The 24,052-nt window shown below is 35.7% G+C and overlaps 4 protein-coding genes and 1 pseudogene across 6 annotated transcripts; 1 reads left to right on the forward strand and 4 right to left on the reverse strand.

Annotated features, from left to right (window-relative positions):
• On the reverse strand, positions 289 to 2,049 carry LOC18611063 (annotated as a pseudogene).
• Positions 1,967 to 3,513, reverse strand: LOC18611064 (methylesterase 10). Its single transcript, XM_007047084.2, has 3 exons — positions 3,053 to 3,513; positions 2,524 to 2,661; positions 1,967 to 2,346 (listed from the first exon to the last, which is right to left on the reverse strand). The coding sequence occupies exons 1-3, from the start codon at positions 3,404 to 3,406 to the stop codon at positions 2,065 to 2,067; spliced, it is 774 nt and encodes a 257-aa protein (XP_007047146.2). The 5' UTR covers positions 3,407 to 3,513; the 3' UTR covers positions 1,967 to 2,064.
• Positions 7,051 to 8,465, reverse strand: LOC18611065 (methylesterase 10). The gene is given in 3 exon segments (XM_007047085.2): positions 7,051 to 7,506; positions 7,583 to 7,720; positions 7,835 to 8,465. Coding segments are annotated over 3 exon segments (915 nt in total). The 5' UTR covers positions 8,330 to 8,465; the 3' UTR covers positions 7,051 to 7,224.
• On the reverse strand, positions 9,213 to 12,288 carry LOC18611066 (autophagy-related protein 101). 3 transcript variants are annotated; one of them, XM_007047087.2, is made up of 8 exons: positions 12,161 to 12,255; positions 11,969 to 12,009; positions 11,831 to 11,867; positions 11,586 to 11,671; positions 11,385 to 11,480; positions 11,121 to 11,286; positions 10,845 to 11,007; positions 9,213 to 9,737 (listed from the first exon to the last, which is right to left on the reverse strand). In XM_007047087.2, exons 1-8 carry the CDS (start codon positions 12,165 to 12,167, stop codon positions 9,725 to 9,727), a joined length of 609 nt encoding a protein of 202 aa, XP_007047149.1. In that variant the 5' UTR covers positions 12,168 to 12,255; the 3' UTR covers positions 9,213 to 9,724. The 3 variants fall into 3 exon arrangements, with proteins under 3 accessions (XP_007047149.1, XP_007047148.1, XP_017969939.1); XM_007047086.2 differs by having other exon boundaries at positions 9,213 to 9,676; positions 12,161 to 12,254; XM_018114450.1 differs by having other exon boundaries at positions 11,969 to 12,288.
• LOC18611067 (dof zinc finger protein DOF5.7) lies at positions 21,963 to 23,691 on the forward strand. Its single transcript, XM_007047088.2, has 2 exons — positions 21,963 to 22,099; positions 22,240 to 23,691. Exon 2 carries the CDS (start codon positions 22,260 to 22,262, stop codon positions 23,244 to 23,246), a length of 987 nt encoding a protein of 328 aa, XP_007047150.2. The 5' UTR covers positions 21,963 to 22,099; positions 22,240 to 22,259; the 3' UTR covers positions 23,247 to 23,691.

Genomic DNA, 24,052 nt, shown 5'->3' on the forward strand with positions numbered 1-24,052 from the left:
TTTAAGGGCGTTTATTTACTCATAGTTTAAGGCATAAAGAAAGTTATTGAAGTTCTTCGTCCAAGTATTTTAGCCTGTTTTCTGCTATAAATTAAGAGTTTTTCCTGCATAAGATTCTGCATTTTGAGATCTTTCTTTCAGTTCAACCCACAGCCCTGCGGGAACACGAGCTTCATATATTAATATTGGTCAAACAATTTTCTTTACTTGATTTATTTATACAAGATATAAGATTGCAAACGCTGGCGTTTCATTATATAGTACTAAAAATTATAGGCTTTCATTTATTGAAGATCGTCTGCAAAGCTGGCTTTTGACTCATCATATCTGTGCAAATCCAACTAAAATATTACTATGGTTTAAGCTTAATTATCAAAAGAGCAGCAACTTTAATTGTATTCTTCTGCAATTTCCTGGAAACATAGGCAGAGCTCCTTGGGCTTTGAGAGTATCGGCATATGGTCAGCTACTTCGATCAGCTTCACATCTTTAGTCGGGCTGTTCTCGATGAACCATCTTTGGAAATCGTCATTAAACAGCTTATCTTCTTTGCACAAAATGAAAACCCGATTAGCAGACCCGAAAGTCTCCTCTGTGAGCAGAGATTCTTTTGCCAAATCCCGAACGAACAACCCACTTGGTCTCAGCAATGTTCTAGCTAATTCCAATTCCTGCAATATCAGACTGCTTACAACCCATTTAGGTTGGCTTTAACCATAAACTTATATCTAAAAGGAATGACTCTAATTAAGTTAAAAGCAAGTTTCAACTTGACTCGATCTGACTTGCACCTTTGCCTAGCTTAAATTTTTTTGAAAAGCAATTTTATTGGCCTCTACAACCAAGATACCATTCCAAGTCTCTTCCAATTAGGGAGAGACTTTCCATGGAATCACAACTTGGTTTGGGCAGTGGAGATGTGTACAATTACAAAAAGGATAACCGCTCACAAGCCTACTGGTGTTTGGAGACCAAAATCATCTATCCTGTCAAGAGAAAAACATTCAACTCATTGCCTCATTGACCACAAAACAAGAGGCAAAACAAGGTTCGCCTCTGTTAGCTTTATTTTGGCCTCTAATAGTCAATGTTTAGCATTGAACTTCCTCCTCTGTTATTTAGTAATTATGAATAACGTCACGAAACTTGCCTCTTTGGGGCAACGTTGAAATAGCTTAGCTGCGAGGAAGTTTGGCCCGAATGAGGCAGAAGTCGGTGGGTTAATTTTCTACACCGTCATCAAAGGAGAACTGGAAATCCATCAAGGATTCCTTTGGGGTCGTTTTGAAGTACTGTTTTCCATAATCAACAAAGAATATTAAGCAACTTGTCGCTTACTGTTTCAGGAGAAACATCGGAAAATCGACCAAAAAAATCAGGCTATACATATATATAATACCTGCTCTACTAAAGTTGCTGGTGGAGAAATATAATTTGGCATGTAGGCCGTGACATAGACTGCCACCGAGATTTTCTTCGGGAACTTTTCCATGGCTAAAGAAATGGCCATTCCACCATACCTATGACCCACTAAAATCACCTTCTCTTCTTGAGGCAGAGAGGCCATGAAGTCCATCAATGGTTGCACATAGTCCAAAATTTTCAGTGAATAATTTTTCTAAGGATTTATATTAGTATATAAAATATAAAATTGAGTAAAATGTAGGTTAGGTGATACTTATAAGATCTAAAATCTTATGGCAAAATCTGATTAACTCAAGTATATATTTAATGAATGCCCATGAGATTTATTTAAAATTAAGTCACATTGCTTACCAAATTTTGATACTTCAAAAAATTGAAAATTTAAAAAATTTCCGAGCATATATTATTATATTATGAATACTCGACCATTTAACTTATTAATTGGTACATAATTTCATTATTTAAAAGAATAGGATTAAAATTTTCCTTCTTTCAATTCTAAAAGAAAATATAAATATTATATCATAAATTGAGAATTATCTAAAGCCATAACAGGATTTCCCTCATTCAACACCTTTGTTTTTCCCTTATTGATTTCAATACGATATCATTATTACAATTCATGCCAACCCAACAATTTCAATTATATTTCTCAGCAATTTCTTGGAGACTTTGGCAGAGCTCCTTGGGCTTGGAGAACATAGGCATATGGTCAGCACCAGCTATAACCTTGACATCATCTGTTGGGCTATGCTCAATGTACCATTTCTGCAAACTTTCCTTTATCAGCAAATCTTCATTGCAAACTATGTAAACGCGATTAACCGATCCAAATTTCTCTTTTGTCAGCAGAGATTCCTTGGATAAATCGTTCATGAACCACTTCCCAGGTCGCAGCACCGTTTTAGCCAATTCTAAATCCTGTATGCAATGCAACATCATCAGCACAACAGATTCAATATGCTTTTTGAACAAAAGAATTCGTAAACTAATCATTAAAACAAATGCTCATGTGCACGTTGAAAACGTTTAGGTTGATCTTAGTAAGTATTCTTAACTAGTTATATAGATGGAAACTGATTTTGTTGAAATACTGACCGCTTTAGGGGAGAGTTGGTAAACCTTTGCCACCATGTAGTTTGGGCCAAAGAGGGCACCTGTTGGAGGATGATTTGGCCCCTCATCGAACGATAACTGGAAATCCATAATGGACTCTGCCATGACACTTTTGAAGAACTGGCTTCCAAATAATCAATTAAGTAAATTAGTACTTGCGTACTATGGGAAACATGCTAGCCTTTTGAACATATCAAGCAATATTTCAGGCTACAATGGAACATGACATGCTACAAAAAGAGACAGGTATTTGTATTGAATTTAACGAAAAAAATTAAAGAAAGAAACAAAAGTCTCATAATTGATCACTCACCAAAGGGTTATGATTTGGTACTCCTTGAAACATAAGAAGGAACATGCATTATTTAGTTATTAATCAATAATTGTGCCTTACTCTCACTGGATCATCTATTATGTTCTTAATCACTTGAACGTGGTAGGGTAAAATTTGTAGTCATCATCTACCAATAAAGACAAAGACCAAGAGAAAAGAGTTTATATATATAATTACCTCTTGTACTCCAGTTCCGGGAGGAGAATCATGGTTGGGCATAAAGGCTGTGAGATAAACTGCGGCTAAGATTTTGTTTGGGTAGCTCTCCATGGCTAAAGACATGCTTATGCCACCGAAACTATGACCCACCAAAATCACCTTCTCTTCTTGAGGCAAAGAGGCCATGAATTCCATCAAAGGCTGAGCATAGTCAGACATGGAAGTGAGCTCACTAATCTTCCTGGGGTTGATGCCGCTGGCACCAAGATCCAGTGCAGTGACACGGTGACCAGCCGATTTGAGCAGTGAGACAAGCTTGTACCAGCACCAAGCTCCATGGCACATACCATGAACTAGAACAAAGTGCTTCATTTTCTTTTCTTTTTGCTTTTATCTCACAAATGATTTTTTGCTTGATTTGAAGGGGATTTTGTAGAGGGTTCGCTCAAGTGGTTAAGGTCAAGGGTAGACCATTCGATGCGTGACGATTGGCTTAATTGGTGACGGCTCATATCTCTATGCCTTACGTAACGCATCGATCATGGCAATGTAACGTTTTGAATCTTCCCTCGTGGAAATGGGTCACCCATGGCCCAACTCGTCATTTCATGCGTTCTTGTCTTGTGTACTTCTCTTTCCATCAGCAAATTGTTCTTTTTTAAAACTTCACACTTTTAATTGCAAAATTTTGTAGCTCTTAATTCAAAACAGAAATTTATTACCTTCATTTAATGTCCCATTTATTTTTTTGACAATTTTACCTTACATATTCAGTAAGAATTTATGATTTAAGATTTAAAATTTAAAAATTAAAATTTTTAATTGATAATATCACTTAAAGTAAAACTATAAAAATATATATATTATTGAGCAAAAAGTTTGGAATTCAGCAGTCGAAGATAAAGAGGTCTATGCATATCTGTACTACATTCACACGGATGCAAATGTCTTGGTCTCGTTCTATTACAAGTATCTGCCGTATGGTGATGTTCGGTAGGAAAATTACTTATCTGTGATGTCACAATCGCAAAATTTTTCAAGCACAAAAACAGTAACTGAATTGATTATTTACCTCCTAAATCTCTATGTGTAGGACTTGAATTCTAATGAAGATTAATTATAGAACTGTCAATTCTTCTCAAGTTCTTCAGGATCTGAGAGAATGACTCCATTTAATCAACTTCACTTCTTGGTTTGGGCAATTCTAGGATCTCAACGGACTTTGATTCCTGAACTAGAACATAGTGCTTCATAGTTTCCTTCCTCTCAATACTCTTCTCGGTTTTTTGCTTGATTCTTTGTTCGCTCTCATGCAAGTGCAAGGGGCTTTATCCAGATGGGCTCACGCCTCAATCCGTTAATATCAAGGGTGAAAAATCTTTGCAATATAATGCGTGACATGTGGGCTGGGAATGGTCCAGCCCCTGCAAAAATTATCGATCTGGAAAAGGTGCCATTGTCTCTTTAGGTTCTTTTTGCTCATTCTTGGTTAGCTCTTAGGTGTGATTGGCTAAACTATCTAATAACTTAGCTGAGAAATTGTCAGCAGAACGTGTCCTGCCTTTTCTGACTTGAAAATGGGGCTCCATCCATATATAATTTCTAGTCATCTGCTTCATTTTTCAGATCAACCTTTGTCTCTGTCTTTTGGGTTGCAAATTGGCAATTGCAATGTCATTTTCGTGATTGGGACTGCATACTCGTAGTCTTACATTCCCAACCTCACTTGTGGTCAGTATCAATTTTTAAAAATTAAAAAAAAAAAAAACCCTGTAAGACAAAACATTAGTGATAAATTACAATAGAATTCACTCAGTGGTCGGAATTCGGAAATAGAAAGGTCTTTGCATGCCTGTACTAGACATGGATACAAATTTGTGGTCTCACTAGTACATATTTCTGCAGTATCTTGATGATCAGTAGGAAAATTACGATTAATCTGTGAGCTCACAATCTTTTTTTTTTTTTTGAAAGTTGGTGTTTTATTAATGAAAAAGCTAGAACGCCATGTTGAGTCTTGAGCTTTATATGGTAAAAGACTCCTTTTGGCATAGAAGCTAACATACAATACTTGGAACTGTGACTACAACCCAAACGAAGCTACTCAAAACTAGATGGTGTCATCCTCGGAACAAAAGAAGCAGCCCCTAAGCAAAAGAGTTTAAGCTGCATCCAAAGAAGCAGTTGAAACAACCCCTATTCAAACAACAGTAAAATCAAAGGTGAAAATAGCATCCATATCCTTATCTGGATCCAAGGAAACCCCTGTCATCCTCAGCAGTTGGCACAAAGATAAAAGCCAAAAAACAGCTCACAATCTTAATAATTACAAGCACAAAACGGCTTATTTGCATCTCCTAAATTTCTAATTTTGCAGGACCTGAATATATATAGTAATGGAGAGTGTGGACCCAGAACTGTAATTCATGGTTTTGAGCCATTTAATTCTTGGAAACACTGAGATTCGTTGGCCTTCACGTCAACAGAGAATCGTCGTGAATTCTTCCGGGAAACCCAGGTCGGTCTCACCAGCATTTTGGCTAGTTCAAGATATTGCAAAACAGCCCATGAATGATAAACCTCAAAGTTCAAGATACTGATCTTGGCATGAAATATCAGCTACTCTCCTTGCATCAGTGTTGATTTGGAATTCCACCATGGCTAGAGAAAAACAAGAGGCCACCATGGTTGCAGACGTTGAGAATTGGATGCAATCATGCCAAGCTGCTTGGGTTAAATTCGCCACAGGTCAAGAGCAGCGACCTGGCCATGACCAGGAAATCCGAGCGAGGGTGCAAACTTACCAGCACCAAGCCGCATGGCATGCTCCGTGAAAGAAAACAAACTGCTTCGAGGCCTCTATTATAATTTCCGAGCTCTCTACGTGACCAAAATTGTTAAGAATATTTCATACGATTTTAAAATTTTTTTAATATAAATATTTTTAAATAATGAATATTTATTTTTAAAAATTTTAAAATTCACCAATAATATATAAAATCTATGCTTTGATAATATATTAAATATAAATTTATGTCCAATAATTGCTATGTTGATAGGTGTCAAAATTAATTGTTGTTTAAAACTGATAATATTTTCAGATGTTTAAAACTGTTGACATTTTTTATTAAATAAAAAAATTGATGTGATTGTGAGGCAATCAAGTTGGTCAATAATTCTAAAACACGTGCTTTTTTTTAAAAGAAACTTGAGATAAAAAAAACAAATATATAAAACAAAATTGTATAAGTTGTTACGTTATTAATTTACAAAGAAATATTAATTGATTTTTTTTATCACACAATGATTTTCCGATCAAATCATTGAAAAGAAAAAGATATGTATTGTTCTGTGAAATCATATAGCAAATAAATATGACTCCAATATAATATTCTACCAATCATCAACACCCACTACAAGCATGGAATCCACTCATGATTCATCATCAGCTCATTTTCTTCTTTTATTTGTTCTAGTTGAATTCTCACATTTGTTGTGGTGCACAATATAAGCAAGGAAACTTTGATTTTAGGGTTTTTATCTTTAATATAATATTAATTATAAATAGTGTTTAATGTAAAAAAAATAACTCTAAAAATAATGCATTACAAAAAAAAAATATTAATTTTCTAACGAAATTAATTTTGTCAAAAAAATATTTTCAATAAAATTAATCTTTTCATATTGTCGATGGATTTCATTTTTGATAAAATTCAAACAAAAAATTCAGTCAAAAATTATCTTTAATTTATTTTGTAGGGATAATTCATGGGTTATAAAATTCTCTTTAGAAAAAAAAAACCCTCGATGGCAACTATTCAATTTTCTTCACGACTATATTGTCAATTTTTCATTATTTTATTTTACATGGTAGGTATCTGTTTTCTTTTTGCATATTTTTCTCGTTATTGTATGATCCATTTTTTGTTGGACCCTATTTCAAGAGGTCCTACATCTATAGCACCTTATCCTACACCATAAAGGCATAAACACTGCATCTGGTGCAAGAAAAATCATAGACCAATCCCTTTGAATGCGACACATCCAATTAAATTAAGCATATCATCTTTAATTAGATGCCACATATATTTTAATCGTACGAAAAAAATATATTTTACCAAAAATAAAAGAAATCAAGAAAGTTTTATATCCTTAATTAGCATAAATGGCAACATTGGCTAACATATGAATCAACAGAATTTCTCTGCGATGTCTTGTAAAAGCTGGCAAAGCTGTTTGGGCTTGGAAAGCATGACCATGTGGCCGGCGCCATTAATGACCTTCACTTCTTTGGCTGGACAGTTATCGATCATCAATCGCTGGAACTCTTCCATCATCACTTGATCTTCTTCTAATACAATGAAAGCTCGATCCACCGACCCGAATTTTTCTTGTGTTAATAAATTCCCCGTGACCAAGTCGTCCAGGAATAGCCCACTTGGTCTAACCAACATTTTGGCCAACTCCAAATCCTGCATGCAACAGTGCAAAATTAGAACACATTCAGATATAGCAGCTTGAGATTTGCTTAAACCATTTAAAACGTGCCTCCAATTGGCGCTGTTGATGAGCTTTGGCCTCCATGAATTCTGGCCCAAAGAGAACCCGAGTTGGTGGCTTCTCCAGGCCTTTATCGAATGTGAACTGGCAGTCCATTAAAGATTACACTGGGGTGCTTTTAAAGTACTATATCAACAAAAAAAGCAAAAAGAGTTGACGAAAATTAGAATCTCCAAACCTGGATATTCATGTATTATTAGCGTCAATTACAAGCTAGAACGAGGAAGTTTGATTGTTTACTTCTTGTATGAGAGTCCCTGGTGGAGAGCTAAGACGAGGCATATAGGCTGCAATAAAAACTGCAACTGAAATTTTGTTGGGAAATCTTTCCATGGCTAGAGATATACAGAGACCGGCATAGCTGTGACCAACAAGAATGACCTTCCCAGGTTCAGGGAGAGAGGCCAAGAAATCCATCAATGGCTGCAAGTAATCTGAAATACAAGTGCTTTCTTCGAGCCGCCTGGGATCAACTCCGGAAGCACCAAGGTCCAAGGCAGTGACTTGATGACCAGCCGTTTTGAGTAGGCTCACAAGCTTGTACCAGCACCAGGCTCCATGGCAGGCTCCGTGGACTAACACAAAATGCTGCTTTCTCTCCATTGCTAGCCTAGTCTCCTGTTTTGTGCTTTGTGTTTTTCTATCTTGATGCCCATCTCCCTTTAAATAGACTTTGTATATGACCAAAAAAAAAAAAAAAAGTTTGCTAACAGTAATAGAAGAGACGCCGTCCATTGCCTTTTATTGCATTGACAGTCAAAGAATGGAAGGCATGCGCAAAGTGCCTACAAACTACTAGGTGAAACCTTACTTTTGCTTCTTCATTTTTGTTTTTTTACTTGGAACTCTTGAAGTAAGATCTTTTTGTTTAATCAATTAATGACTATTCAGCTGGGATTAATGTACAAAATTTTGCCAAATTAAGAAGCTATAGCCTACAGATTCATCAATGACCACATAATCTGCCTAATTTCATGTAATAAAACCTTGGGACTTGTGGCTTGGAGGTAATCAAGAATTGTGTCAAACATCAAAAAGTCACTCAATCACTTGATTGCAATTTCACCAATTATTTGGTTTTTTTTAAAATATATATTTGACAAAAATGGGCTAAGAACATGCGCAAAATGATGATACTCCATTTAAACAATATTTTCCTTTAAAAGAATTTAATTTTTGAATTGGTCAAACAGCTTATTTTGAGATTTTTATCCCCTTTGATGAGTTGCTATTACTCTGGGGAGGCCCTTTTTTGTCTAGAAATAATTCATGTGTAAAATAACTCAGCTAAAGCTACATCAATATGAAAGCGATTGATTTTGCGATTGATTTTACATTTAGGCGCCTCGTGTATTCACATTTAAATGGACATTTTCTAGTTTATTATTGGCAAAAGAAAACAATTTCATGCATCTAATGAGTTAAACGAGATTTTAAATTCTTAAATATTTTTAGTAAAAAAAAAAAAGTCATGCCTAACCAAAATTAAAGGTTCCAGTTCTGTCATTTAGCTTAAATTAGGAGATCGAAATTCAATAATCCAATTTGAGATCAAGCTTTTCTCTGAACAACCAGGTTAGGCTTTCAATATGACACTCTTAAACCAAAGCATTGGGTGTTGACGGTGGCAAACAGAAAAAGAGGGCTTTAAACTAAAAATATACCATTCCTTTGTAAATCAGGTCATCATTTTCGCTCAAGGAGCGAGCATATTGCTGTTGATTGCCTCATTCGATGAGTAACAATATCATACAGGAAATGCTAGCATCTCCAAAAAGGGAAGGAAAAGGATATGAATGAGATAATATTTACAAGCTAGTGGATTCGATTATGCACCTAGCTATTATATCTTCAGATATTCACCCCTGCCTGTCTCATCGGCTTTGGTCTGTTCTGCACTTAGCTACAAGTTTAATTTTTTTTTGCATTTATGAATATCGCGAGCAGAGGAACTGTTTTACTCCAAAAGAGATTTACGAACTGAATTAGCTTGCAAAGTCTGATAATCAGCTGAGCATGGTTGGATGCCCAGTCTGGAGCATCCTCTTGATCATGTCCATTCCGAAAGCAGAATCTGATGAACTGAGTAATTGCAGCACAATATTAACTCACCATTCTAAACATTGTTCCTCATTGAAATTTCCTAAGAAACAGAGATGAGAATGGCAACAACAATTCATCAAAATAAAAGCAAGGGATCAAGCGCAGTCAATTGATCCTAGTTTGACATGAATTTGTGACTCTTAACTATATTTTGCACACTTAGTTCAACAATCTCGATAAGAATACAGACCAACATCAACATAAAGCAAGCACTTTCAGTTAAAACCTAACTTCCTATTTATATGGAGATGGCAACAGTTTTCTCTAAATTTCTTTCTTCCTAGGTAGGTATCAAACGACTTTAAATATATGAGATCATTTCAATTCCATCAAGAATAAAAGCAAACAACCTCTCTGAACTCCATCAGAGATATATGCCACATCATTTTGTTGCTTAACATTGAAAATCGTATAGACATCGTACATGCATCATGACTGATAACTTGTCAACTAGGAATCAAGTGGTAGGATTATCAGGAAGCTAGAAAGACGTAAACAAATAATTAATAACTGTTTTAACAAAGTAAATCTCATCACCAAGGCACCTTTCTGAAAGCACAGAAATTTTTTTGTTGGAAGTCGGCCTTCCCACAAAAAATGTATTCTAGTTTCCTCCAAGAGAAATAAATTCTAACAGTGCATTCTGATCCCATCTAATGAAAATACTACTATTAATAGTAGCAAATAAATGGGAAAAAAAAGGGGTAACCTAGTGTTTATTTCAACATTAGACAGTTCACACAATCAAGCAGAAAGCCAATCAATGTGCTAACACACAAACTCATTAACAGATGAAGAAATAGTTATTATATTTAACGCTAGAAAGTAAACTTCACTTGATTCAAGAAAAATGTCACTGCTGTTTTATTCCTAAGTCAGAATCTTCTTTTAGGTTAATCATCAGAATTTTTTAACCATTCATCTTTAGACCAGTCATTTCTTTCATAAACTTCTTAGACAGCAGTTCTTTTACATTCTTCTGATCTTCTTTATGCACAAAAAGAAGAAGAAGAAAAAAACCAAATTTCTGGTGGAAAAACGCAGAACAAATAGCTATGCACCATTCCCCTACAATAATTCCTTTTACAGATAACCTTAAAAAAGATAGAGAGTATAGTGTTTAATGAAGGGACTAGGGAGAGCTGACCTTGGTATGGTAATTTCATATGGAAAGTAGATGACACCCTCAGATATGGGTGGAACATGATCCTTCTTCTCATTGACAAACTTTATTATTTGAAAGAGAACCTCTCGAAGAGATGCTTCAACTGCTGCTCTGCGAGAACTTCTCTCCTCAGAAGCACCACTATCTATAAGGATAAACACAAACAATTGAAAAAAAAAACAAAAGAAAATCAGTTAGCTTGGGGTAAAGAAAAAAAGGTCACGATTTTAAAGGAAAAGGACATATGCATGGTTGTACCTCCTGGATCAATGACCACTTTGGAATGATGAGATTTGCCCAAATGTGATTTTGGGTGTTGAGTCACATTCAAATTGAGATACCATTGTTCCCAATATAGGCGCTCGGTTTTGTTAGTGAACCAAGATGGCTGTTTGCTTTTGACCTCATAAAATGATAAGCATATCTGCATCACAAATAAAAATAAAAAGTGAAGATGAATAAGATGCAATGATTACTAAATTCGAAATGAGAAGGATAAAACTAAAAGCAAAATAGACAGACCTGACTTTTCTTATTGGGATGTTTCTCTACCCAGCTTATGAAATGATCAATCTTCTCATCTATTTTCTTCTCAACTTCCACATCCCCACATTGCACCTACATGCAAAACACATACATGTCAAATGCCGGAGAAAATCAGGATTTAAAAGCAGGAATTACTTCATCAAGAGAAAAATAAAAAAGGAAACAAGAATTACTCACATAAGTAATTTCAAAAAGCTCCAAATCAACATCTTTGGGCCGAACGAGCCCTAATGCTCTATGAAACACTATTGTATGTAAAATGCCTGCAACATGAACTTTCATCTCCTTACTTACAGTTCAAAATACATATATATAAAGAAAACTAAACTTTAACTGCTCATATTAATCAAAACCAGATCCACCGAAAAAAGAACTTCTAATCAACGAAATTAAATCAAAATGAAATTAAACAGTGAACTTACAGCGCAAAACCTCCCGTATTTCGAAGTGCTCCACTTCCTAAACAAAAAAAAAACGATTGATCTTTTTTTTTAAATCGGAAGCGTAAATAATAAATTTAATATGCAAAAGAAACAGTAAAAGAGCCAAATTTTGATTACCAGTTCTTTGAGTTGACAGACTTCGCAGTTCATGATGATTGCTGAAGAGGAAAAACAAAAAATAAAATAAAATAAAATCGAAGAAAAATTGGATCGATCCAAAGCCTAGATCCCGGCCGTCCAGTTTTCTTTTAGAAGTGTCACAGTGTTTCTCTATTGAATCGATCTTCTAATCGGACGATGTCTACTTACTTCGCATAAGCTTGAAACTCTGTTTTCCTTTCTTCCTTTTTCCTTCTTCTTTTGGGTTGGGAAATTAAATGGATTATGTAAGTACGATTATAACCCATTAAATTCGGTTTAGATTTTTAATCTTACTTATTTCACGGTTAGGAAAATTCTGAACAATTAAAGGCCCAATATGACCCAATATTTTTCAATCTGGATGGCCCATTGTGGGCCACGGATCATGTCTTGTCAGCCCAATGGGTTGGACACTACAGCTCGAACTGAACATCTTTATAATGAAATCTTAAGTTCTAAACTTATACCTGTTAAAATGTCTCTTTTGAAAACATAATTATGGGGAAAAAGTTTTGAAGCGATACTTACAAAATAATACAACTCAAGATTCCATTTGTCCGTCCATAACAGAGTCTTCCAAAGCAAGAAGCAAAAACATAAACTGACAAATGCTTATTTGAAAACCACAAGCCATAATCATGATTCTACTCATGGTGGGGACTGGAGTTGTACCCTTAGGCCTTTAATATCAACACAGTTAACAAAAAACTTTCACCTTCTTGCAACTTAGAACAATCTGCTTTGCTGGGACAGTATGTGGTAAAAGTAATTAGTCTGTGAAGTGCAACTTCATCTCCAAATTCTTTGTCAGAAGGAGGGCCCTTAATTTGTCAGATTCTTGTGATTCTTGATTTGACGTGGCTGCCTGTTGTGTGTTTCTGCTTTGTTTCTTATGTTTATCTCCGTAAAGTAATTAACATAACTTCTTCTGCACGCAGTAGACAGCAAAGAGAGAATGTTTGCTGTTTTCCAAACTGCTATTCTTCTTCGTTAGGAATTAGTCATTGTCATTCAGGGGGGTTGGTTTTTCGGGATGAAGAAAAACATGATTGATTGGAGATATTACCTTTTACCCTTCTATGAGAGGCGCATTTATTTACTACAAATGATTAGATTAAAGTGTTTATGAAGTTAGAATCCAACAACAGAACATGCAGAGCTTGATTGACAAGAACAACCACCATAGTCTTTGACACGATGCAAGAAGTATCAAGCATGACCATAATATGGGCTCCTTGAAACCAGGTGCAATTGCGATTGTCCCATGATTTATCCCAACTTGATTCTAACATAATGAATTGGCTTGAGCTAACGGTGAATATACTTGTTTTAACAAGGATCAAAACCCATCTTTTGCCTATTTCCCGATGCTTATAACAATGGTGCTGATTCAGGATTTCCTTACTTGTTGAAATTGTGGTATTTATATCTAATCATGAACAGAAAACTTGAGTAAGCAAACTTGATCACGCAATCAAGCATAATAATTTTGTTTTCATTCCGATGAAAACATCAATCACAAGCAGGTTCTTTTCATTTCCCATCATATGGGCTCCATGCACCCTCTCTTCTGCTCCTGTCATTGTTGTCCTCATCAAATTTTTTTTTGTTTTCCCTTTTGAATTTGGCAAGTAGTACCTTTGCTTGCCAGCACAAATATTGAATCATTCCATGTCAAAGTAAGACATTTCTAGCCCTTTGTATGGCATTAGTCTTGTCATTGGTTCCTGTTCATATCCTAGCAGGGCATGACAGTAGAGAAGTGCACTAACTAGACATGCAGGCCTTTGGTGTCCCATATCTACCATTGCTCTAATTATAATCAAGCAATTCTTATCTTGTTAATTACTCACCCCTATTTCATTCTTATCTTCATATCTGATACACTGCTAACAAAACTGACTTTTAACACAAAGTATAGGGTGAAAAACATCAATAATTGGAAAACGAATCAGGGGTGAGCTCTAAATTATTAACTTGCATGTGCTTGATATTTTGATTTAGCCTTTGTGCAATAAAATCGTTCGAAGATACCTTACTATATCTGTCAATTCTTGGATTCTGTGTATCTAAAATGTTCATCCTTATCCGTGTTGAAAACCTTGCTCAGATTCATATGCTACTATCATCAGATCTATATAAGCAGTTTTCATGTTATTTTGTGGATGAATTTAAAACGTGTCATCCTTACCATATATTTCCACCCAGTCTTTTACAAATTATAGGTCTACTGGAATCTGGATGGAATGCTGATGCTACACGTCTGTTGTGGAAAATGCATATTGCACGCAAAAGACCGCTGAAGGGTTCACAGAAAGAAGCAGATTCATTGAATTGCTTAGCCAGGAACAACATGAGAGGAGAAAATTGCACACTCAATGAAACGTTATTTCTTCATCGGAAAATTACAGGCCCTAACATGAGAACTGGAATAATTTTTTTAACTCGGGTTTTCTATGTTTGAACTAATTCATAGCACTGACAAATGCAACAGTTAAAGCAGCTTCTTTTTCCTTTCTTGGTTTTAACCAATCCAAACTGACATGGTGTTCCAAAGCAACCTTTTATCACATTAAACAATAGTCACCGGACCCATAAGATTACTGTAGCATCCATTTTCGAAGTCCCAAAAAGACCTTGTTCTTCTTGAAACTAGCATTATATACTGAAATCAGACATTCCATGTTGCATTTTCCAATATTATTTGGGATCTTCAATGAAGATCACTGGAAGATTGGTATAATCACACTTGACTGAACCTCAATGTAATTAAAAATGTATACAGAGATTATTCTATTGTCAAAGACTGATTCAAATCTTCAAAAACCCGAATTTCTGTGTGGTACCAAATCTATTCTTGGTAACCGAAAATTTTGAATAAACAGATCTCGGTCTAGAGAGCAGGGAGGGGGGGTCCTCAATATGTCAGTGAGAAATTCCCTCTGCGAAGAAAACTCATCATGCTCAACCTTTTTTTAAGTTGCAGCGCTCCAATAAGAATCGACCCACATGCCAGCTTTGTCCAGAGAGACATGATCTATAGTAGTTCCGTGGGAGGGATCTTGTTCCTCTTAGCTTTTGTCAGGTTCAACCCGCCATTGGAGTTCTCATTGTGGACGGGTATTCGATTTGAGTGTTGTTAAAGGGTGGGGTCCCTGGGGGGAATGTAGGCTTAAGAACCATCCATCTTTCTCCTTTCGAGAAATTCCCCTTTTTTATTTTATTGTTTTCTCACATCTTTGAATGAATAAAAGGTTGCATAGTAGAAAAATGTCCTTTGGCCACCAACAGCTTGAAAAAAAGAGATCATTCTGAGGATCCCTAGGGAGTATACAGAACAAGGATATGGAAATCCCCTGTTTGCCATCCTAGGTACCTTGTATTGAATGCCTTTTTTCAATGCGCGTCTATTTTCTTTGAATAATCAAAAGGGCCATACTTGTTGTGTTTGAATGACTGATAAGAAGGACCGTCAATATTCTACACAGCTATGCAGAGACTAGAGACTAGTCCTAAGGTTGAGGTGCAACCACTGACAATTCGCCAGAGATGGAGAAGTAAGATTGATAGTCCGATACTGAAAATTGCAAATGAAATTAGCATTTTAGTTAAAACCAGTACCATCTACATGAGGGAGTTTTCCAAGTAGGTGGGTCATCAAATTGGCTCAGAGAGTAAGTGGATGTGAGTCTGTGAAATGGACCATCTATGTTAAATGTTTTCCCACAGGTGGGTCACCCAATTCGCTTGAAATTACAAAAATCATGGTGAAACTGGTGCCAACGAACACATGCTGACAATTCTTTGTCTCCAGGAATGAAAAATCTGACGTGCTTCGGAACAAGGAGCAAGAAATGAATCTATGGGAAAAGCATGTACAACAAACATCTCCTGTTTCTCCTCCAGCTAACCAATAATCCAGTTAACCTCTTCTTCTTCCGAGCCAGAAGCTGAGAAACATGATATACGTCCAAAACAATAAACAGAACCTGACAAAAGAAGCAGAAACACCTGGATTTCTTTTTGTCATATAGTTTTGTTGATAATCCCATTTTTATCAACCATTTAAAATATGTTATCTTCCGGGAAATCTCAGTCCCAGCTTCCCTTATTTGGTTTCTGTTCTTGTTACTATAAAATAGGAATTAGTTGACTCATCAATCATTGCAGGCCAACAGGGAAATCTTTCTCCTTGTTTTTAATTCCAGACTGAACAAAATAACAGTCACACCACTCCTCCATACAGAATTCTTTTGAAGTATAGTACATATCATGGTAGGCCCAGATTTTTATTTCTTTTCTACACAAGGAGGCAAATTCATTGAATTAATTATTACAAATAAATTTCTGGATATCTCATCTGCTTCAAATTTAAAGTTAAAAACATTGGTTAAAGAGCCTAAGGGTAATATATCAAATAATACATATACATATATATATATATATATATTTACTCCTTTATTTACTGAATAGTTAATCATCTAGCATACCATTAACAAATTTGGTGTCCCACATCTAGGGCATCATCAACTGTAAGTTGTAAATCTTAGTGGGTTTAGCTCACCAGCAATTTTCCATATCCTCAATCCGATTAAAAGTCGAAGCAAATTTTAAATTTTTTTGATCCAATAAAAATTTTATTATTAATAACTAGTACGATAATCTGATTAACAAAAAGAAGGAAACCGTAACAACATCAAGTGAAGTAAAGAAATTTAGGATGATCAAATATTATCATCGTGCAAAAATACATTTCGGATAAATCCACCCAAAATCTAGAGACAATATCTGTTATATGCTTCTTATTTCTATGGCAATTTGACAAAACAGTGAGTTGATATATAGAGAGATATAAATATAATGCAGGAGAGATAAGTGAGAGAGAGAGAGAGAATTATTGACAGGAAAATTGTTCCTATTCAATTCCCATTATTGATATTATTCAATCAAAGCCAACAAGAAGCTACGTAGCTATTCCACTCGAGGATAAAAAAGAGAGAGAGAGAAGGAAGGGTGAGGAACCCTAGAAAAGCTGTATTGCCGCATAAGGGGAGACATGGAGCGAGGTCCATATAGAATGTGGGAGTGGGAGTGCATCACATTTCATGCAATGGGTGTCATGTCATATCATTCCATCCATGGGATGTGGATGAGACACATGTACCCCCTTTACACATTATCTGCTTACATATATTTACCTCTAGCTAGATTTTAGCTAAATTCAATAACAGATACTCGTAGTTAAGTTAGCAAGGTCGATTTTTGTCCTTTGAGATCGAAAATGTCTGCAGAGACAATCACAGATTTTAACTATCAAGGTTCAAAGTATAAGTGAGGACCAAATTAATTGCTAATACAAAATTAATTTGTCCTTGAAGTTGTTACATTTCCTAGAAGCAACGTCAAACCCATCATTTTTTTATAATGAAAACAAAATAAACTCTTCTAATTATTGAAATTTAATTTTTTTTTATAATTAAAAGAAGAAAGATTTCAAATTTTACTTTTTAAGCAAAAGATAGTGTATCAATTAACGAATCAAATACTCAAATATTTAAAATTCAACTTGATGTAATACTATTTGATAAATATAATTAATATGGCTGCTTGCTTGCTTTCATGATTATGGAAAGCATTAGGCTTTGATAGATACAATATATAGGAGCGATAAACTAATAATACAAGGCAAAATGCAGCTGACAGCGATGGATCAAGCAAAAAAGAATTTAGAGAGAGAAGTTTTAGGTGTTTTGGTTGTTGATGTTTGAGAGAGAGAGAGAGATAAAAGGAGAAGGGGAAAGATAGCCCGTGGATCGAGGGAAGACTGCCCCCACAGAACATTGACGGCGACTAGATTGCCTACCAATTCTGCCCAAACTGCCCCAACCCTGCCCTACAAAGACAAAGGGATCATAAGCTCCTGTCGTTTTCCGCTGCCCGCCCCAGTCCATCAGATAAAGTCAGGGGCAGAGGGCAGGGGGTAGCCCCCCCCCTCTTGCTGTCGGCCTTTGGACCCCAAAGTCTCGCGCACCGGACGGCACGCGCGGTCAGGTACCTTCAACTGTTGTACTTGCAACAACAATAATTTTCTCAAACGACAGAATTCGAGAAACACACCGGTTTTTCCTTTCTTCTTCTTTTATGCGTGTTTTTTATGGCAAAACAAAACTCTGGGTTTTCCTTTCACATGTGCTTTGAATTGGGTAATTTTCTTATTTTTGCCTTTTGCATTCACATTTCATTTTCTTTGAGGGGGTCGCCTGTGTTGGTTTTTTTAAAGCTCTGGTCTTCTCTTCTTCTTGAACTGTACAAAGACACATTATGGGACCTGTTTTCGCTCTCATACATGGGGTCTTTTTCAGACACGATTGATGACAGGATTTCAGAACAGGGACATCTCCGAATTCCCACCTTAAAAGCAGATACATATCCATAAATTAGTAGTATCAAAGGAAAACCAAGGTCTTTTTTTTGGACCAAAGTGGGACTGATGTGTGTGTATATTTTTTTTTCCTTTTGACATAAATGTCCCTTCCATGCAACTTGTTTGATTCAATGTGTTTAATTATTTGGTTAACATTAATGATGGAGTCGACATGTTAGGTTAACTAACCTAGTGTGGAATGTCGGTGAAAGCAAATTCCCTCACTCAACTTTGATTTTTTGTATAATGGCACTATTACAGACAAAGACAGGCAACTCCACTTGAAACTCTTGGTTTAACCTTAATTACCCCTTATGTTTCTTCTGTTTTGCGTATATGCTAATGCTCCCATGATCTAAATTACAATTCTAAAGTTGGAAAGTTATCGAATTTTATATGATGATAAATCCCTCGTATCAACCAAATTTTGGGTGTATATATATACAAGTATTTTTCTCATCCAATCCTTCTATAAAATAATTTGATAAATAAAATTGTTTAATTGAAATAAAACTTTAAAGACACATGAAATAGTATATCTTAAAATCACTTTTAATCAAATAACTAAATTGAATTAAGTTGCTAGATGTACATACTGTTAGTCATTAAGACTGAATTAAATCTTCTACCGAATTTAAATTAAGTTAAAAACTTGGATTAGCATAATATCAGCATCAATATATGATAAATTGCTTTTAAAAAACAAAAAAGTTGCTAGATGAAAATTAGTAGAGAGAAGATAATTTTCTTTTTCTAAAGGGAATGCCATATCTAGCCTTTTCCTATTAGCAAGAGCCAAAATTGAAAGCTTAAGATAATACATATGAACACAAAAATTCTAAAACGGAAAACTAGGTCAATGTTCTTTCTTGTATTTCTTTGAAAAATGTCATTGGATTTGATATGATCGAATAGGCATAGGGCCACCATCTGATTAGACTATTGAAGTACTCATCAAGTCGATGGGATTTGACATGCGGAAGACTTTTGTTAATTATAATCAGGGTTAGGTAATGCCAAATTATATGTATACAAGTAATTGCACATTGTTTCACTATATGATTAAAAAACTACTAAATTAATCTTGTAATACCCTCACAAGTGATAATTAAGATTCATAATTTCCTTCACAGTTGATAATTTTAGGATCATGGAGATGGTGATTGACAAATGGTTCCACAAACCTGAGACATGTAGACCCCTCCATTCCCATCTGATCTTTTTCTTCCTTTTTCCACTTCCCCAATATTTGATCTTCTCTCTAAAGCCTTTCCCAAATTCTAACCGTGGCTTCATTATATGTCTTACGTACACAACTTGTTCACACAATCATTTTATACGGACAACTGTTGGTCAATTCCATGCTTTGGGAACAGTGGTTTGAATAAGCAGTAGCAAACAGATGAAAGGGTGGGGGGTTTATATCACGTTGATTTGTAAATTGTCTTACCCTATATTAGGTAAAACAGTGGCTAATTTGAGGACCTTTCAGTCTCATGTCCATGACCTGAGGGGTCTCCTTTTTGTACCCTTTTGGCGAAATTTTCAGCATGAAACTTCCTCCTAAGTGTGAGCCAATTCAGAAAGCTAAAGCAGTCAAATCAATGCCGGTCTCTCACAATTCCCTGTTTTCTTTTTCTTTTTGTGTGTGTGCAGATCCATAATGAAGTCCTCTTAAGGGTTGGATTGGTGTTAGGTATAACGGAGTAGATACTACAGAATACAATGATTTTCGGTAGCACTACTACCACTACCTACTCACGAGTCATGAGTCATGAGTCGTGGCTCGTGACACGAATCTTATTATTTTGTCATTTATTATCAAACTTTCTAGCTTCTTTTTCAATCAGCTGTTGCTTGAATGGTACAAATCTTACCTTTAAAGGACATTTCCTTTTGCATACGAATTGATGTTATTACATTTATATATACATGTCAAATTTTTAGCAAAAGAGATGATTTTGGGGTTTACATTCCTTGCCAAAGAACCATCTTTACTTTTGTTTTTATATTGTACTCCATCGTTTTTTCTTATTCTTTATACATATTCCTTGAAGCCCCAATTTGGTCAATTTATTTTTTATTTTCCAAAACAAAAAAAAAAGAGTAAAAAACAAGTTTGGATATCAAAATAAATTAAAATTTTGAAAGATTATATATAAAATACATAATATTTGTCCATTTTGAATTAAGGGTATTTAATTATGAGAAAGTGGACTCTTAGACCATCCAATTTCAATTTAAAAAAATTTTTTAGAGATTAATTTGTAGCAACTTTTAATTAATATTTTTAAAATGTTAATAGAAGAAAACTTCAATTCTACAATATTTTCACTTTTTATATTCGAAGAATCAGAATGACATCTCCTGTCAATCTCATTGCTGTGACTAAAGTAATATATATCTCTGCTAAATTGTCCTTCATGGCTCTTAATTTTTTAATCAATTTCAGAAATCTATCTTCCATAGATGATTGAAACCGATGTGATGATCGTAAATCTTGTCACTCATATCCACACGTGTGAATAATTGCTGATTTTTACCACTCGAGAAATGAAGCAAAATGTGTGGCGCACAGTGGATGGCAATATTGCAATCATCGTGGTTCACTCAGGCACTGGGGCTCTTGGCTAAATTATGTATGATGGGAGGGCCGAATTCAAGCCATAAGTCTCGGTCAGTGGCTTTATAGTTGGGGGTGGGGACATCAAACTTTACACGTACTTCCATGTGATTAGCCCTTCCTTGAACTCGTAATCATGGGTTTTGAACACCAATATCTTCCCCAAGGAAAACTCAAACCCATCCAGAGATCATTATTATTATTCTTTTTACAAAACATTGATTATTGTTATCATTATCAAATTCTCTACCACCTGCTAGCTCCCCATCCCACTTTCAGCGTTCAAAATGCTTTTCATAAATCGATATTAATTAAATACAGTACTGCAGGCGCTACGTACTAGGAAGAGCCATTTCCAACCATTAAGAGAATTTTAATTACCATAAACACCTAGAGGACTAGATGATTGAGAAAAAGGGATCCAGTTAGCTAATTAAAGTTAGTGGGGGCAATGGGCACATGTGCCTTATAGGTCTATATAACTTGTTTTCCTTACTTAAATCCTCATGTTCTGTTTAGATTTTCGAATTACATTCATTTTGATCGAAAAATTAAAAATTTAACTAATCGAAAGATAATATATGTAATGAAAAGAATATTCGTCATGAAATTAATTCCAGAAACGAAACAAAGTGCAGACAACGTTTTGCACGCAAACCAGATAGAAAATATTTATATAAGAGAAAAACATGTGTTTGATCATGGATTCCTTGCTACTTTTATATGAGGGGAAATGACAAAGGTAATAATGGGGTCTTGTCAAATGAGATTATTAATAAGTAAAGAACAGCGTGATAACCAGAAGGGTAGATTAGGAAATGAAGAAAAAGGATCATTGCACTTCCCTCCAAGAGCCGCTTACATTCCTAATCCAAAACCCACTTGCTTTTTGAGATAGAATAGAGAGTTAGAGACTAACAGAAAGCTTCAGTCCCATTGATTGTATAGGCTATATTAAAGCGTTCCCACCCTCTATCCTGTATTCTTTTGCACCCAAAAAGAAAAAAGAAAAGAAAAAAACACCAAAGCAAACCAAAGCCATTCAACTGAACTCACAAAGGCAAGTCATGTTTCCACCTCCATCCCCTCTCTCTCTCTCACGCACATAAGTTAATACACAACAAAACCTACTTTAGCTTTTCCACTAACTCAAAAAAGGACTCACCCTTGTTTGCTTTTCTTGTTTTTGGATTGTTGTAGATCTATACAAAGAAGAAAAGATGATTCAAGAACTCCTAGGAGGTGCAGGGTTAATTGGTGGAGAGAGGAAAATCTCCATCGGTGGAAGCATTTTGGAGGGAACCCCAACTGCTACTCCATCACCATCTCCTTCTTCTTCCACAACTTCATCGTCAACAACCACAACTACTAATTCTACAGCTCCACCAAATTCAGAGAACCAGAATTTGAGGTGTCCAAGGTGTGATTCCCCGAACACGAAGTTCTGTTACTACAACAACTACAATCTCACTCAGCCTCGTCACTTTTGCAAGACTTGCCGTCGGTATTGGACAAAAGGAGGTGCTCTTAGGAATGTTCCTATTGGAGGTGGATGCCGGAAGAACAAAAACACTACTGTTTCAGCATCTGTGGGAAAATCAAGTGCTGCTAAGATGAAAACTGTAGCATCTGAAATTGGAAGATCTGGCCTTGGAAATGGGTTTGATCATGAGATTCAGTCTAGCCCAATTCTTTGGGCTTCACCCCAGAGTTCTCATTTTCTAGCCTTGTTGAGAACTACCCAAAACCCTAACCCTAGCACTTTGTCTAATTCTGTTAGTATCAAGGAAGAGGTGAGCTTGCTTGGATCACACATGATGAACGAGCCAGCTGCAGTTTCAACTGGTGCACTCAATGCTCGAACCCTAGGTTTGGATCCTCTTAGCCAGGTTCCTTCTCTTGGACTTTGCAGCCCCTTCTGGAAAAACAATCAACACCAAGCTCAACAGCACCAACAGAATAATGGGTTCCTAGTAGGTGAAGTTCAAAACACAGGGATTCAAGAACTGTATCAAAGACTCAAATCATCAGCAAGTTATTACTCTGATAGCTCAGCGGTAGTTCTAAGCAATGTGGCTTCTTCTTCTTCATCTTCTTCATCCATTTTGGAGTCAGCTCCTGTAGCCGGAGGAGAATTGGGTTACTGGAATCCGGTATTTTCATCATCATGGTCTGATCTTCCAACAACCAATGGTGCATATCCTTAAAGAACCTTTTTTTTTTTTTTTAACTTCTCTTTCATTTTATCTCACCTTTTTATATGCTAATGTTGTTGCTTCTTCTGTTAGCTGTCTGCCTTCTGGTATATTAATATGGCTGTAGGTTAGCATCAGGTTGTTTCTTTTTTTTCAATTCTTTTCTCTTTTTCTTCTTCTTTTCTCGTTTTTAGTGTGCTTTAAGGTGTGTTTAATTAACTTATGAAAGTGTACCAAGGATGAAGAAGGAAGTAAAAAGATGGAAAATGTTAGGTGTTTGTCAATGCTCCATGTTGAAAATTGTAACCTTTGACATAGAATACCGTCGTTAATTTGTCCCCTAAGATTCCTTCTACAGATTGGCTGGAGCTTAATTTCTTAGCCAGGTGTGTAAAAGGGTTCAAGTTCAACTTAAAGAGTTAAGACAATGAAAGTACAGTGAAGTTGCTTTCCTTTAGTTTCTGAGACTAAAAAAAGAATACCACAACCATACAAATTGAAAGAGAATAAACAGACACATGGCTACAACTTTTTTATCTTGGTTAACTCAAAAACTTTAGGGTTTCTTTTTCTGATTTTCATATAAAACTGAGAGACTGGTGGAGGTGTGTCATGAACTGGCGGGTTGCATATGAAATTGAAGATTCTCTAATTGTTTTGTTATGAGAAAGTGATGAAAGACGTTTTCAAAGCAGCCTTTGGGAAGAGTTTCCGTAAACAGCAATTTGATTCTGGCAGTGGAAAGGAGGATTCCGCCTGCAGCCTTATGTTAAAGAGTTGGTGTCTGCCCTTGCCTGCTTCTCTGGAGACTAGCCTTC

This window comes from Theobroma cacao, chromosome 1 (assembly GCF_000208745.1).
Source record: "Theobroma cacao cultivar B97-61/B2 chromosome 1, Criollo_cocoa_genome_V2, whole genome shotgun sequence".
NCBI classification, from domain to species: domain Eukaryota; kingdom Viridiplantae; phylum Streptophyta; class Magnoliopsida; order Malvales; family Malvaceae; genus Theobroma; species Theobroma cacao.